The 16,286-nt window shown below is 42.8% G+C and overlaps 1 protein-coding gene across 1 annotated transcript in view; it reads right to left on the reverse strand.

Annotated features, from left to right (window-relative positions):
• Positions 1-10,253, reverse strand: part of EXTL1 (exostosin like glycosyltransferase 1) — a 65,266-nt gene extending 55,013 nt beyond the window's left edge. The window contains exon 1 of the mRNA XM_032228572.1: positions 7,767-10,253. Coding sequence (XP_032084463.1) covers positions 7,767-8,704 — 938 coding nt within the window. The 5' untranslated portion in view covers positions 8,705-10,253. The remainder of the gene's footprint in view (positions 1-7,766) is intronic.
• Between the last annotated feature and the right edge of the window lie 6,033 nt (positions 10,254-16,286).

A 16,286-nucleotide genomic window follows, 5' to 3' on the forward strand; every position in this document is an offset into this window, starting at 1 on the left:
GTGAGGCATGCTCTCATCTCACTGGTTTCACACTCCACAGGAGATCCCCCAAAAAATAAAGCTTAGCTTGCAAATTAACCGACTGCAGCCTCTTTGGGCAGGCAAACTCAAGGAAAAAGAAGGCAAAGGAATCAGAGAAGGGGTTTCCCCCCACAGATGATTAATAGTGCAAATCTATGTACTCAGGCTTCAGTGTAATCTATGGGTTCACACACTGGGGTGAGCCATGATTTGCTCAACCGTGTCTTATCAAATAAATTACAATGGGGCAGCTTTACCCAAAATAAACAATGAGGAGTTGTGCCAAAGGATGGGACTGGGAGGGCTGCAGCCACGGAGTCCAGATATATTTCCTAGGTCTCTATTTTTATTTTCGCCTGCTCTATTTTCACAAAGAGTAGCTAGAATTTCATGGAGCAAGAGCTACATTTTCCTTCAACAGGTTTTGTAGAGGAAATCTGGGAAAAACTAATTCACTTGAATGCAGATTCAAATTATCAATAATCAGTATCTGTATAGATGGGTTTTGATTTGGCAAAACCGATTTGCACCATAATGAGAACTAGGAACTTGTTTTTATTCATTTTACATTGTCACTTTATGGAAAACAAGTTGATTATGGATTTAAGAATTTGATTCAAGAGTGACAATTTATATCGATACAAGTTTTTTAAATTATTATTTTGCAAACGTATTGTTTTTCACCATTATGGCTACAACTCCCATTTTTATGCAACTGTTAAATGCCCTCCTATAAAGTTGCCTTGCAGAGTTTATGGTCAGAAGGAAAATAGTAAAAGCTTTATTCCACTTATTTATTAGTTGTTCTTGGAATAACTGTCCCCTTTCCAAAGCAAAACAGAAGAAACCCAAATTAAGCAAAATCTATACCCACAAATTGGACACAATGAAATAGATGGATAGGAACACGGTGGCTTAGTGGCTAAGACGCTGAGCTTGTCGATCAGAAGGTTGGCAGTTCGGCAGTTCGAATCCCTAGTGCCGTGTAATGGAGTGAGCTCCTGTTATTTGTCCTAGTTTCTGCCAACCTAGCAGTTTGAAAGCATGCAAAAATGCAAGTAAAAAAATAGGAACCACGTTTGGTGGGAAGGTAACAGCGCTTCATGCGCCTTTGGCGTTCATTCATGCCAGTCACATGACCACGGAGACGTCTTCGGACAGCGCTGGCTCTTTGGCTTTGAAACCAAGATGAGCACCGCCCCCTAGAGTCGGGAACGACTACCACATATGTCTGAGGGGAACCTTTACTTTAAATAGATGGATGGGGAAAATGTTTACATTTATATGCACTACAGAAATTCAACAGCAAAAAAAAAAGAACCAGATTTAAGGTCTTAGATATCAGAAATAAAAAAACCAAATAAACATTAACTAGGAAACATTTTCACAATCATTGGTCCATCGTGTAGAAAATGGATTAAAAATCTCATGTCTATAAAACAATGTCTATAAAACAAATTACTGCATATCTTCCAGGGACTTGTAGAAACCATTGAAGTATTTGCGAAAGTGAGATAAAAACAAGAGTTTTCAGGCAGAGTTAGGCTAGCCCTAATTGTTCAAATAAAAGGTGAAAGATATATGCAGGTTAGTTTCACCCAAGAGAACTTGGTCATGCATACCAACATTTACGACTGTTGTGAAATTCAGTATAATATAAAGTTCCTTGTCTTTTAAGTTAAGACCATATTGCTCAACTCTGCTCCTGGTTTTCTTGCAAACTTTAAGAAAAAAAAAGACATAATGAGAAACTACAAAATGCAAAATGAGAAACTATAAAATGCAAAGGAAGAAATTATAGTTTGAATTCCAACTCCAGCCCTGGATTGCAGACCATAAAATAATCTTTGACTTACAACCAGTTGCTAAATGATGGTTCAAAATTACAATGGACCTACTTATGACACAGATTCAAAATTAACACAGCTGCTGCTCCTCCCCCAATCACAACACTGAAACCAGGCTGCATTTTGGGCCTTTTTATTTATTTATTTGTATCCCACCTTTATTATTTTTACAAATAGACAGCCAATATATGCAACACACCTTCCTCCTATTTGCCCCACAACAACCATCCTGTGAGGTCAATAGGACTGAGAGATAGTGACTGGCCCAAAGTCACCCAACTGGCTTTCATGGCTAAAGCGGGACTTGAACTCACGGTCTCCTGCTTTCTAGCCTAGTACCTTAATCACTAGGCCAAATTGGCTCTTCATTAGACCATTTGCGTCATCCTGTGGTTACATGTCTCCAATCTGCAACTTCTTTTTGCCAGAAATGGCTTTTTACTTCTGGTTTCCAGCAAAAAAAAACAACCCACAATGGATTTGGACAATGGATTAACTTAACAGCTTCAAGGGTCACATATGGACTATGCCATTTGCTTATGGCCACCACTGTTTAACAAGTGGCACAACTTGCAACCATAATTCTTGACTCCATTATGGTCATAAATCAAGGATTACCTGCACTCTGATTCTTTTTCCAGTCTTGGGTTTCTAATCAGACTTTCAAATCCAATTTCATTGCTCTGAAGGAAGAAAGGGCAGTTGGATAGTGCCAGAACATACATACATAAATATATATAAATGGTTGTGTGTGTATGTGTGTCTGTGAATGTTCCAGGTTAACTCTGGAACTCCTCGAGCAATTTCAACCAAACTTAGTATACAGATGACTTACTCTCTGGAAACAAATACTGTGGGGATAAGACACCCCCAACACCTCTCGGGGGAGTGTTCTGTTAAGATACAGCCTGTTGTGCCTTAAAATGTTTTCTTCTATACTGCTGTAAAATAGCTTCTACTGTACAGCGCTGTGGAGTTGCCATGGTAACGGCTTCACAGTACTCCACAAGGGGGCTCCCTCTGGTAAGGGGAAAAATCCAATATTAGAAATTACGTTTGGTCCAGACATTTCCCCACTATAAATAAATACCCGGGCAAAGCAGGGTTATCAGCTAGTTTCCAATAAAAAACAAAGTAGTACAGAGCAGCTCAGTGAAGGAGATATAATACAAAAGTAACCCTTGTTCTAATAAATCCAGGTTTATGTGACGGAACCTGCCACAGCAGACCCATTCTCCCTTGCCTACATATATATTAAAATGACACACCAGCACTAAGATATCTAGAAAGCAGAATAAGTCCCAAACAATATTTCAAACCCACAAACCATTTCTTCTCAGCTGCTTTTCCTTACTTACCACATCAACAATGTTCAATTCTGGACTGTTATCCGAATCATACAAGACAACCATTTAAACCAGTGGTTCTCAACCTTTCCAATGTCGCGACCCTTTAATACAGTTTCTCATGTTGTGGTGACCCCCAACCATAAAATTGGTGCCTCGGTTCCTAAGACCATCGAAAATATGTGTTTTCTGATGGTCTTAGGCGAGCCCTGTGAAAGGGTCATTCGACCCCCAAAGGAGTCCCGACCCACAGGTTGAGAAACACTGATTTAAACACTCACAAAACCACACTTCTGCTGTATTGATAAATAGGAATAACATAGAAGAATCATGCCCTCGATATTTCTATTATTTCAAAATTTTAAACAATATCTAAATCCGCGATGAGGCTGAAACTGAAAGGGCTGGTTGGAACATGCGCTCCAATGTGACATGAATGACTGCATTCGCCCATTATGGTGAGCCAGATAGTGGTTTATTTGACTTTATCTCTGCATGTTGCACAAACTCAACCACAGGGGTTTCTATACCACAGGTTATGGCTTAATACAGGGGTGTAAAACTCGATTTCATTGAGGGCCACATCAGGTTTGTGTTTGATCTCTGGGGGCCGGGGTGGGCATAAGCAGCGTGGGAATGGTCAGCTCGACGTCATTTGTGTTGGGGGCACCTGTGGTGACCTGAGCGCTCTGCCAAGCTCTGTTTTCGGCTGCCATGGCCTCCTGCAACCCTCTGCCAGTGAAAACGAAACTTGGGTGGGGCGTTTTCGCTGGCAACACCACCATGGGTTGGTCCTTCTCTGTTTCCAGGATAGACCACAGGCCAGATCTAAGTACCCCACCGGCTGGATCCGGCCCCCAGGTCTTGAGTTTGACACTCCCGGTTTAATACATTGTCTGAATCAAGCCAAAAGTGATTTATTCTATAGATTCTATAGACACATAAACATAAATCTGGTATCCAAAGGGTTTGTTACCAATAAATAAACTGTGGGTTAACAAAATGGCTAAACCCCTTGTGTCCAGAATGTCAAAACCAGCAAAGATCCAGCAAAATGAATCTCCACATCTCTCACCTTTTCCAGCACGTTTATGGAGATAAGATAGTTAAACCTACCTGGCTCAGAGTCACAAGCAATGTTTGTGCATGTGCAAACTGGCCCCTCAGTCTTATCAAAGGTGTATTGGTGAAACCACTACAATGCTCATTGCATTTTCTTTGAATTCTGGTAAGGGATGAGTCACACACACACGCACACAACACAAGAAAATGGAACCTGATCTGCTTAGATTATCTGACTTTTAATGAGGTGATGCCTGAAAAAAAATCCCTCTGTGTCTTTCCCATCCAGAAAATTGAGCAGTGACATCTAAGGGGATAGTGTCAAAGAAAAGGAAGATCAGAGAAATGACTCACCATCTGTTACTCTGCCCGAAATCGAAAATCACATTTTATATCAGCACAAGCCTGCAGAGCTCAAGATTTCTCAAGGTGAGAAGAAAAGATATAAAGCAACTTCCTTCCCTGATTCATCCAATATCCGGTGCTCACATCTGCTCTTCCACAGCGTTTTTATGTACTATCTAAGCGGAAGAGTAGCACGGAGATGTATTGCTATGCATATAAATATATACATGTCCAATCCATCTCCCTCCCCTCTCCCATCTTTTCACATCCCTTTGTCTCATTTTCTGGACTGAAGATCCTTTGGGGGGGGGGAGGGCGCAGATATTCTTTGAGATGTTGGGTTTTTATCTATTGGCCCTTTATTTCTGCATTCACCCCACATTCTTTCCGTACAGAGGTTTAAAAAGCAGAGTTTTAATAAGTTTGGGAGAATACCACATTGCCCTGAGTCTGGAAAGAGACCTGTATGTTCAAGAATTTGTTTTCACAATCTGTTACATCCAGAAGTTCCTTATAAATATCACTCAGGGGGGAAAATCAGATACCTGTTCCTTGAAGTACAGGAATTTTATTTGAGAACTTCATAAAAATGGTGCACAGATATACAGACACACATACTAATGTCTATGGTGAACTGGTGGCCAGAAAGTCACCAGGCTAGAAACCAGGAGACAGTGAGTTCTAGTCCTACCTTAGGCAGGAAAGCCTGCAGTGTGACTTTGGGCCAATCACCAGAAGACTGTAGGTTCTAGTCCCGCCTTAGGCATGAAAACCAGCTGGGGGACTTTGGGCCAATCACTGGCTCTTAACCTAATCACCTCACAGGGTTGTTGTAGTGGGAAAAACAGGAGGAAGAAAGAGTATTAGTCACCTTGGAGCTATTTATACAAATTATGAAGGTGGAGTAAACAAATAATGAAATGTTGAAGGATGTGGAGGAAGCATGTGGGGAAAATATATCTACAGTATAATAAAGCCAGGGAACAATTGTCTTTGTATCACAATTTGCTTTTCTGGCACTTGAAATCCGTCTCTGTTTGCCAAAAGATGGTGTTTTTATAGGACCGACTGACAAATGAGGAAACAATAACAATCAAATGCTCAGAATACCAAGAATTTAAAGCCATGCCGATATAACACCCCTTTATTTTATGGGATTAAGCAGCAAAAGAAAAGTGTAAGAAATATTTCTAAAGCAGAATTTTGGAGTGTTATTATATGCAAATTATTGTCATATATTTCATTAGAAAAAATAGAAAAGGTGTCATGGATGGACCCTTGCAGATTTTGCTTATCATTCAAAAGTAATCTATTTGCTCTATTCAGTGTTTCTCAACCTTGGCAGTTTGAAGATGTGTGGACTTCAACTTCAAGTCCACACATCTTCAAACTGCCAAGGTTGAGAAACACTGCTCTATATAGACATTCTTTAAAAATATGAGATATATGGTTTCCTCACTATCCTAACGACATGTTGACTAACCTTTCACACAAATATCTTGCACGTATTTATGTACTCAGGTTCAGCCTATACCCAAGGGTTAATTAAGACAGGGTGGATTTACTTATAACATTATCAACAGGTTTGTGCCCTAACTTAATCAACAAATTCCCTCACCTTAGGCATGAAAAACTGGCTGGGTGACTTTGGGCCAGTCACAATCTACCTCACAGGGTTGTTGTGGGGGGAAAAAGGGGGAAAGGTATGTTTGCAGCCTTGAGTTATTTATACACAATAAATAAAGGCAGGATAAAAATCAAATAACATTTAAAAATACGCTTACTGAAAAAAATGAATTTGTGAAAACACGTAATGATAAATAAAAGTCCAATGCCCAATGTACCACTGTACCTTTGAAAACTGGATAAATATTTCTTTAAAAACTGAAAGGAAGACTCTTCAAGGAAAATAAGAAGGATAAACATGACCATATAAAAGAACCCAATGAACTGTGAGCAACATTCTCCTCCCTTCTGAAAATAATTTGCAAGGTACGTCAATTTCAATAAATCAAATATGCAGATTAGTGGAAGATTATAAACCAGCTGTTGCCTGCAGAACTAAGCAGGAAAGTCTAATGTATGCCTCTAACACAACTTTTTTATTACAGTGCTGTAAATGTCCCATGCAAGCTTAAAAGTCACACAGAAGTCTTCAAACTTAGTTTGTTAGGAAGCCCAAGAGATAAAACAAAAGCAATGATTGCTTAACTAGCCCTAATGACCTTTAGTTTAGTCTAGATACTGCAGAAGACAATGCATATTGCTTCAGCCCTACAAATCATGTGAAATACTGAGAAAAAACAACATTTGCATGCTGAAATATGGAGGCATCAAATCTCAAAAATAAGAGGGGAGAAGAAATTAATTTCTTGTGTTTTTGTCTTTTATCCTACAAAAATGGACTTCAACTTTAAAGACAGGAGTCCTTATACCATCCTGGACAAGAAAAGATTGGACAAAGGTTTGTTCCATATAGACTCTTGACGTGCAAAAGGGATCAGACTAGAACAGTGTTTCTCAGCCTTGGCAACTTTAAGATGTGTGGACTTCAACTCCCAAAATTCCTCACCTTGGCTGGCTGGGGAATTCTGGGAGTTGAGATCCACACATCTTAAAGTTGCCATGGTTGAGAAACATTGGGTCATTAGAAGACCTCCAGGATCCCTTCTAGCCCTGTGATTCTATAATTCACTATTGGGAGAGAAATATTCTACATACACTCAAAGCCACTTTTCATTTTCTAGGTCTGTTCTGAAAGTGAAAAAGACTAGGACAATTTAGCCCTACTAGTTTGTGCAAACATCCTAATGACACTCAAATCCAACATACAAAGGGCACAAAACAAGCAAGGTTTTCTACATATATCCCAGTATTTAACTGTAGAATCTCTATAGTGTTTGCATTTTTTAAAAGGTACTGATTCCTCTAATTTCTATAACCCAACAACTTAAAAGTGATTAGGAACCCATCTGAGCTTGCACCAAACATTTCAATACCTGAGGCTGAAAACATTGCACCCTATGCCGTTATAACTTGGGGCAGAGTCAATTAAACAATGATTTAACGGTATTCAAAATTTAGTGCTTCACAAAATGCCTCACTTTCATGAGGCATTTTTGGAGAGGAAAAAATGTTGACTTACTTTTCATACTCGATATTATCTTTGTCACAACGTTTGTCCTTGTGCTTCTCCCAGTCTTTCCCGTGTTTACATGTGGCCAGAGAAATAATATCTTTACCATTATGGATGTGGCGGAGAGCATTCCTGGTGTCAGAACCAATGCCGGTCAGGTATCTCTTCCCTTTAAAAACCAAGAGATACTTTTTCTTGGGTGGGAGAGAAGTCTTGTATAACCAGCCTCTTTCCCCACCTTTCTGAGGATGCTCCTTCGAAAACAAAGGGATGGAGATATCAAAACCAGGCCGAAAGTTCTCGACATAAAAACTGGCTTTGGCCAGGATAGCCTGTCCAATGTCAAAGCCCAAGTCTTCGGTATAATTAGGCCACGTGCCAGAATACAGGTTAAATATGAGATGGTTTTGTCCATTGTTCCAAAGCTGGAAACCTTGGATTTTCTCGTTGATGTTATGGACATATTGTATGGAGAGATGGTCTCTATCCAACGTGTCAATGTTTAGAACAAACAGGCAGGCCTCCTCAGGATTGGAGGTGTAATAACGTGACTCTTCAATGGAGCTGATGATTTTGAGGTAACTTTTGGATACATGATCCCCTCCTTCCAGGGGGTAAACAAAGACTTTGAACCCGTGTTGCCTACATTTAGAAAAATCAAAGCAAGTCTCCATACGGCACCTGCTGTTCTTGTAAAGACTCAGCTTCAACTGCTGCCGGCTTTGGGGAGATTCATCGCTGTGGCCCCTTTCAGTGCTCTGGAGCTCCTCAGAACCTGCAAAGTTCTTGAGAAGAACCTCGTCAGCCCACCGAGGCCAGGTTTTTAAGACTTCCGCTTTTTTGTTGGAGAAAAAGGGGAAGCGTCTTATTTGGTCTCCTCCAAACAAAACAAGCAGAAGCCAGGTGGCCAAGAGAGTCACGAACAGGTATTTTTTCTTGGCCTGCATGGGTTCATGCAGAACCCACCAAATCCTTATTTAGAAAGGAAATAAATTGGATCAATACGGCAATCCAGAAAGTGAATTATTCAGACACAAGGGGGAATTAAAATTTATTGGAGAGAAACAATTGGAGAGTTCAGGCCTCAGAAAGAGAGCCTAGAATGCTGCAGGCGGCAATTTCTAAGGGTCCAATTTCTCTCCCCATTTTTGGATATACCCTAGCTTTGAAATTCACCATGCCACCGTTTTTTTCTTGTTAGAGTTGGTTTGGCGGCTTCTTCAGTTCCAGCAATTTGGTGTGGTTCTGAATCTGAGCCACTCCAGCCTTTTATTATCTTATAATCTTCAGTCCATATTTATTTCAGGCTGGGTAAACAGCCTGAGTTTGCTTATTGGTTCCCCCCCCCCTCCCCCTTTACCAACTTCCTGGTGTTTTTCTTTTTCAATCTTCAATGGCTGCCCTATCTTTCCCCGAGGATTAAAAAAAAAAAAACTGTGTCATTTTATCAACTTGCCCTTCCAGTTTGTGACTGAATTGGGTTCTTCTTTTGTTCTGCTATCTGATTTGACCGGGCACAGCCCTATTCCCTTATCACACACCTCTAGGGGACCAGCAGACAATCCAACAAGTAACAGATAAAAGTCTCACGGGATACTAGATCCTTAAAAGATCCTTCATGGAGAATCTGCCTTTCTTCCACTCAGAAAATTGGTTTGAATCCTTTTTTTTTTTTGCTGTTAAAAAAACAGATGAACCCAGGGACTGTCTTCTGCTCTTGAAAAAAGGCAAAGAAACACTTGCAGCCCCAAATTTCTTAGATTCTTGGCACTGCCGGCTTTCCAATGAAACATTTCTCTGCTCCCGAAGAAGTAAACTCAAATCTTCATCCACCAATAATCTTCAAGCCAGGTTTTGTTTTTCCTGCGGTTTTCTTTTGTTTTATTAATATAACTATTCTTTGAAGATAGGACTTTCAACAAGTTTAACTCTCAACCTTCCCAGAAGCCTTCCAAACCTTCCCGGTTAATTTTTTCCCCCCATCACCTTTTTGGGGACCCAATTAATTCGATCAACGCTTCCTGGAAGTCCCCAACCTTTTTCTTCAACCGAAGTTCTTTCTGTCTGGGAGGGTAAGGTTTTTAATTATCCTCTTTTATTATTATTATTATTTTTCACCCCAACCCGCCTATCACTTTTCTCTCTTTGCCCGGAAAACTGGTGCTTTCTGCGCTTTGACGCTTGTCCTTGACTCATGCGATTCTTCCGAGGCTCCGAGACCCCGTTTACCCCGAGAGAGGCAACAAATGCGGCGGGAATCCCAGGGCAACGCACCCGCAGTAACCTTAGCGCACCTTAAAGCTTTCCGTTCGCCCTTCCTGCTCAGTCCATTGCATTCCGCATTAGCCGCACTCCCCGGCCGGCTTCCTTGCAACCATCAAATAACCTGGCAAGCCGCAACCATCCACCTTCTCCGTGTGTCCCGTCAATCACGGCATTGCGCGTCGCCGGTCCAGCGCCCGCTCCCCATCGCCGCTGCTCTCCCTCCTTGCCCGCCTTCGCAACTCAACGCGCAGCGTTCCGCTTCCACCTTCACAACATTCCACCCCGCCACGCCCCCCTCTCTTCTGATTGGTCCCCGGCCCCCTCAAAGGGCGTGACCGCTGTCTAACTCTTTCCTCGCCGAGGGCTCCGAAGAGGGAGAGGGAAGGTTGCTCATTGGCTGTTCCTGCCGCGCCCGTGTGGGATGCTGGATGCTCCACGTGGGAAAAGTGGAGGGCCGCGTTCGGTGCGTTGAAGGCTCCTCTCTCCCCCCCTCCCTCCCTCCCTTCCTCCCTCTCTCTCTCTCTCTCTCTCTCTCTCCCTCCCTCCCTCCCTCCCCCTCTCCTTCTCCCTCTTCCTTTCCCCCCTCCCTCCCTCCTGGTCTCAAACTTGGATGGGCCGTTGAGAGGCAGGGTGGATTACTTTGGATCAAGTGGGTGGGAGCCTCCCAGATGGAATGAGTTACTAACCTAGTTGGGGGTTATTGGGGAGTAACAGTTGTCCCTCAGGCAAATAGAATAGAATAGAGCTGGGAGGGACCTCAGAGGTCTTCTAGTCCAGCAGTCACCAACTGGTGGTCCTCGAGAAAATGTTGGTGGTCTGCAGAAAAATTATTTGCATTTTTTATATTGCACTAAATCAGGGGTCCTCAAACTACGACCCCTGGGATGGATACGTGCAATGAACGTTTGTATTGCTGCAGAATCTCCCCCTCTGGGGTCTTTTTATGAGGGTCGAAGGGGGGCAGAGATTCCAACTTGGGGTCTGCTTCAGCGTTCTGGTGTGAGGCTTTGGGCGAAGGCTGGAGGGAAGCACCGCTGGTGGCAAAGAGCCGGAGGGCCTTATTCCAGTGGGACTGCATCATGGCCTGGAGCTGGCTGACCATCTCAGCCTGCTGAGCCTCCAGGTGTCGGTACCTGGCCTTGCACTCCCACAGGTCTTCCCTCTGCTTGGAAAGCCTATGCTCATGGTCCACAGTGAGGTGCTTCTGCTGAGCCTCCTTCTCAGCCAGATCCAATTTCAACTGAGCTGTTTTGCCAACTCTTTCTTGTGGGGGCTGCTTAGCTCCAACAACTGCTTCCTGTTAGGGCCCTAAGGAGCCTGGGTGGGCAGGCGGGGAGTGGCTGGGAGTGAAGGGGCAAGTAGAGGCAATCAAGATGCCCCTTGATGTGAGTACCATCAAGTTGGCCACACCCACCCAGTCACATGACCACCTAGCAATGCCCACACAGCTGGTCATTGGGCAGATCATATTAGTGATCCGCGGAATTTAAAATTATGAATTTAGTGGTCCCTGAGGTCCGAAAGGTTGGTGTCTTTGATTAGTGAAAGTTTCTCCTTAATTCCAGGTTGCTTCTCTCTTTGATTAGTTTTCAATCATTTTTTATTGTCCTGCCGTCTGGTGCTTTGGAGAATAATTTGACCTCCTCTTGTTTGTGGCAGCCCCTCAAATTCTGGAATACTGCTACCATGTAACCCCTGATTCTTCTTTTCTTTAGAATACTAGCCAAACTCAAATCCTGCAGCGATTTTTCATACGTTTTAGTCTCCAGGCTTTTGATCATCTTAGTTGCTCTTCTCTGAACTTTTTTCAAAGTTTCAACATCTTTTTTTATAGTGGTTGCAATATTCCAGATGTGGTCTTGCTAGGGTTTTATAAAGCGGTATTAATACTTCATGAGATCTTGATTCACCACCCAAAGGGCTCACTCCAAGTTCAAATTATATTATTTAGGACACATGATATGTCCTAAGCCCACCTCTCAGCAGGCTCTAGTGCTGGGAAAGATGAAGGTAAAGAGATGACCGGCAGCAAGATAGAAGGTTATAGTGCCCATGGTGGCCATGAAGGACCAGATTAAGGACTAGTCATGAAAAGGGTCTATCCATGGAGTCTCCAGTTGATGATGCATCTATCTCGGACACATCATGGAAAGACATAATTCTTCAGAGAAGTCTATGATACTGGGAAAGGAGAAAGGAAAGAGAAAAGGATGGCCAGCTATGACATGGAAGGACTCCATCACAGTGTTAAGAAGTCCAATGTTGGAAGACCTGAAAGATCAGGTTGGGGACTAATTGTCATGGAGAAAATATATCTCTGTGGTCACCAGGAGTCAAAATGACTCCATGGCACATAATCATTCAGTTCTCCATTAGGAAGGTCACAGATTGGCATATGGATTTGAGTTTCAGTAACATTTATGGATTAGGAAAAAAAATGAAGAGTACATTGTAATTGTAGAGCAAGAGTTGAACTCAAGTTTTATTTATATGTATTGTAAAAAAAGTCAGAAGTTACTCTTTTTAATATATTTCTCTATTTTTTATTCTTTATATTTCTATCTGCTTTCTTTTTATATATCCTTTCTTGACTATTAGCTATTTGTTTATTTTTTACTTTCCTAAAACTTTATGACATATGCATGTCTATGTGTGTGGCCCTACTCCATGTTGGAGTACCCTCCCCCCCTACCCATACACACATAAAAACAAAAAAGGTCCCACATCGGGAACCGATGGTGTGTAGATAATTCCAAGCCTATCTTGGTAATTGTGCAGTTCTCTACCTACATCTGTACTTCATCATTCCTACATGGAGTAGGGCCACTACTTTTACAAACACTGCTTTTTGGAAAAGAATGGGTCAAGACTTCATTGGAATTACCTATCCTAGTAAACTTTGCTTCTGGCTCAGCATTGCATAGGATGCTTTTAAAATCCTGGTGTTGCATTAAAAGCTATGGTTTATGGGAGGTTTGTTGAGCAATTACACATGGTTTGATTGACCAAAGCTAAGCCATGTGGCATGTTTGGTTCGGGGTGGGCTTCAAAAATTTTAGCAAGGGGTTCTCTGCCTGGTTGCTGGGTGGGCGTGGCCATGGTGGGCGTGGTCTAGTCAGCCTCCTCCACCACGGCAGGGGAGGGGAGGCTTTTTGCCCTTCTCGGCCTCCAGAGGCTTTTTCGAGCCTCCCGGAGGGCGAAAACAGCCTCCCCAGGCTCCGAAGGCCCTCTGGAACTTCCTGAACCTCCAGTAGGCCCGTTTTTCACCTTCCCCGAGCCTCCATGCCCATCCTGCACTTATCTGCATCCAAAACAGGCCATGTGGGGACTTCTAGGAGGAACGGGGTGGACGGGGCCAGCCAGGAGTGGGATTTGGGGGTTCTCCAAACTGCACAGAATCTTAGCTAGAGGTTCTCCCGAACCCCTGTGAGCCCCCAGCAGCCCAACCCTGGTTTGCTTCCCATAATGGGCTCCTGAGAGGCGGTTTCTAAGCTGTTTTAACCATTAGGGAAAATGGCTGGAGATTGATAAGGAGAAGAATCTCCACCTGTCCCTGTTTCTCTTGGCCTTTCTCATCTGCTTATTGCTAGCTAGATATGCTATACTTAATATTAAAGGTTTAGCTTGAATATTATTTAAGTTTCTCTTCTTCCCACCTTCTCTTCAAAATCTAGTTTGATTAAAAGTGATTTTTTTCTAGCATCATGTATTTCTCAATAAGTCTAGCTTTTGCTTCAAATATATTAATTGTCTGCCTGTATCCCAGAAAACTATTTCATGAGCATATTTTACTTTGTTGATGGGATGTTTTCCGTTTCCATACTTTCTATTCTTTCAGCATCCTGCTTATGCTCAGGAACACATCCTCTAACGAGAGCTCCTGCTGAGTTAAAATCAACAGTGATAAACCAAATCTAAACTGCATCTTTCCAGAATAGGTAAGACTAACAATGCTCTTCCTGGTCTGCATTTTGAAGGAGATACAGGACTTCCAATAGCAATAGGAATAGTACTTAGACTTATATAGTAATAGCACATAGACATATACCGCTTCACAGTGCTTTACAGCCCTCTCTAAGCAGTTTACAGGCTCAGCATATTGCCCCCAACAATCTGGGTCCTCATTTTACCCACCTTGGAAGGATGGATGGCTGAGTCAACTTTGAGCCCGACAGGATCGAACTGCTGACATTCGAGAGAATTAGCCTGCAATACTGCATTCCACAGCTCTTATGGGAGACATTTGGTAGGTGCCAAATGTCCAGGTTGGGAAAGGCAGACTTAACACACCAATCCTCTTCCTCCTCCTATGCATCTTGCACCTCTGAGGCCTTATTTCCATAGTGCATAGCCCCATGTGCCCTTCAACCATCCTGTTTGCTTCAGGTCAGCTTCCTTCAAAAATGCAGTACAGGTGAAATGCATGTCATCCTGTCAATGGCTTAACATATTTAATGTCTGTAAAATATTAGAAGAAACCCAAAACTGAATTGTTAAGACAGTGAATTAATTCTCCAATAAAGTTAGCATTGTGGAATAATGAAGGGACCCCACTCGGGTGGTAAACCTTTGCAAATGTGAGCATGCATGTGCATGCTGCATGCGCACACACCACCTCTGTGCATGCATACAACTGTCTGTGCATGCACTTTTGGCAAAAAAGGGCCTAAATGGGACGCCGTACAGCCGGGGTGGGTGGGTGGGGCCACCCGTGATTTCTGCTACCAGTTCGGGCGAACCGGTCCGAACCAGAAGAATACCACCCCTGACCCCACTACTTGATGTGTAAGATTCCTGTTTAGATAGCTTTGTTATATACCAACACAACTGTAAGGTGGCTCAGTGATTAAGACACTAAGCTTGTCGATCAGAAAGGTCAGCAGTTTGGCGATTCAAATCCCTAGCACCACATAATGGAGTGAGCTCCCTTTACTTGTCCCAGCTTCTGCCAACTTAGCAGTTTGAAAGCACATAAAAAAATGCAAGTAGAAAAAATAGGAACCACCTTTGATGGGAAGGTAACAGCATTCCGTGCGCCTTCAGCGTTTAGTCATGCTAGTGGTGGGTTTCAAAAATTGTTGGAACCTACTCTGTGGGTGTGGCCTCCTTTGTGGGAGTGGCTTGCCACCCATGTGACCAGAGGGGAGTGGCTTGCTGCCCATGTGACCGGATATGAAATTATGGATTAGTACTTAGGTCGGTCCAAGTAGCTATTCAGAAACTCTGGCATTGAAGCATGCAAGTCTTAAAGCTGTCAAGTTACAAGATCCTTGCCAGTGGTGGGTTTCAAAAGTTTTTGGAACCTCTTCTGTAGGTGTGGCCTGCTTTCCGGGTCCACTGGTGGAACTTCTTCTAACCGGTTTAGTAGATTTGACGAACCAGTTCTACTGAATAGGTGCGAACTGGTAGGAACCCACCTCTGAGTCATGCCAACCACATGACTATGGAGACTTCTTCTGACAACGCTGGCTCTTCACTTTTGAAATGGAGATGAGCACTGCCCCCTTGAGTCAGGAACAACTAGCACATATGTGTGAGGGGAGCCTTTACTTTTACCTTATATGCCAACTCAGTGCTTTGGGGGAAACTACAAGCTAACAGTAAGCTTTGGTGTATTTTTAACTATTCACATTTTCTAGAAAATCAGGATGCAAAACCTCGATTTAAAATAAGCATCCAGTCCTTGATGTGGTCAGAAATATGAGCAGGAAATTTTAAATTTAAAGCATAAAAATCCCACATGGTCTCAGGAATTCTTTGCCTGTGCATTTGACCGTGCTGGTGTTACAGCTACATTTGACTTATGACTGTAATTGAGCCCAACATTACAGTCGTAAGTTGTAATGGTGATTAAACATGTTGCTACATGTCCCATCTTACAACATAAACTTTGGTTTCTGGAAGAAAACATAAATTGTGATCATGTGACATGGGACACGGTAAATAACTCTAAATGTAGCAGGGGTGAAATGCTACCCGTTCAGACCGGTTCGCCCAAACTGGTAGTAAAACAAACCGGTATTTGCAATGATCAGCTGTGATGCGTGATTTATATTAGCTAGAAAGCAGGATTTCCTGCTTTCCAGCTAATCTAAATTGTGTGGCACAGCGGAGTTCCCCCCCCACTGAGTTACCATTGCAGGTGCGCTCGGTAGCAGGCTCCGCCCACCCACCTGGATGTCATCACATCCATTTTTGATGCTCTGCATGCGCCGAAGCTCCTGCACATATGTGGAGGTGGCACGCACGAGCACGCTCATATTT

The sequence above is a fragment of the Thamnophis elegans genome, chromosome 12 (genome assembly GCF_009769535.1).
Source record: "Thamnophis elegans isolate rThaEle1 chromosome 12, rThaEle1.pri, whole genome shotgun sequence".
Classification (NCBI taxonomy): Eukaryota; Metazoa; Chordata; class Lepidosauria; order Squamata; family Colubridae; genus Thamnophis; species Thamnophis elegans.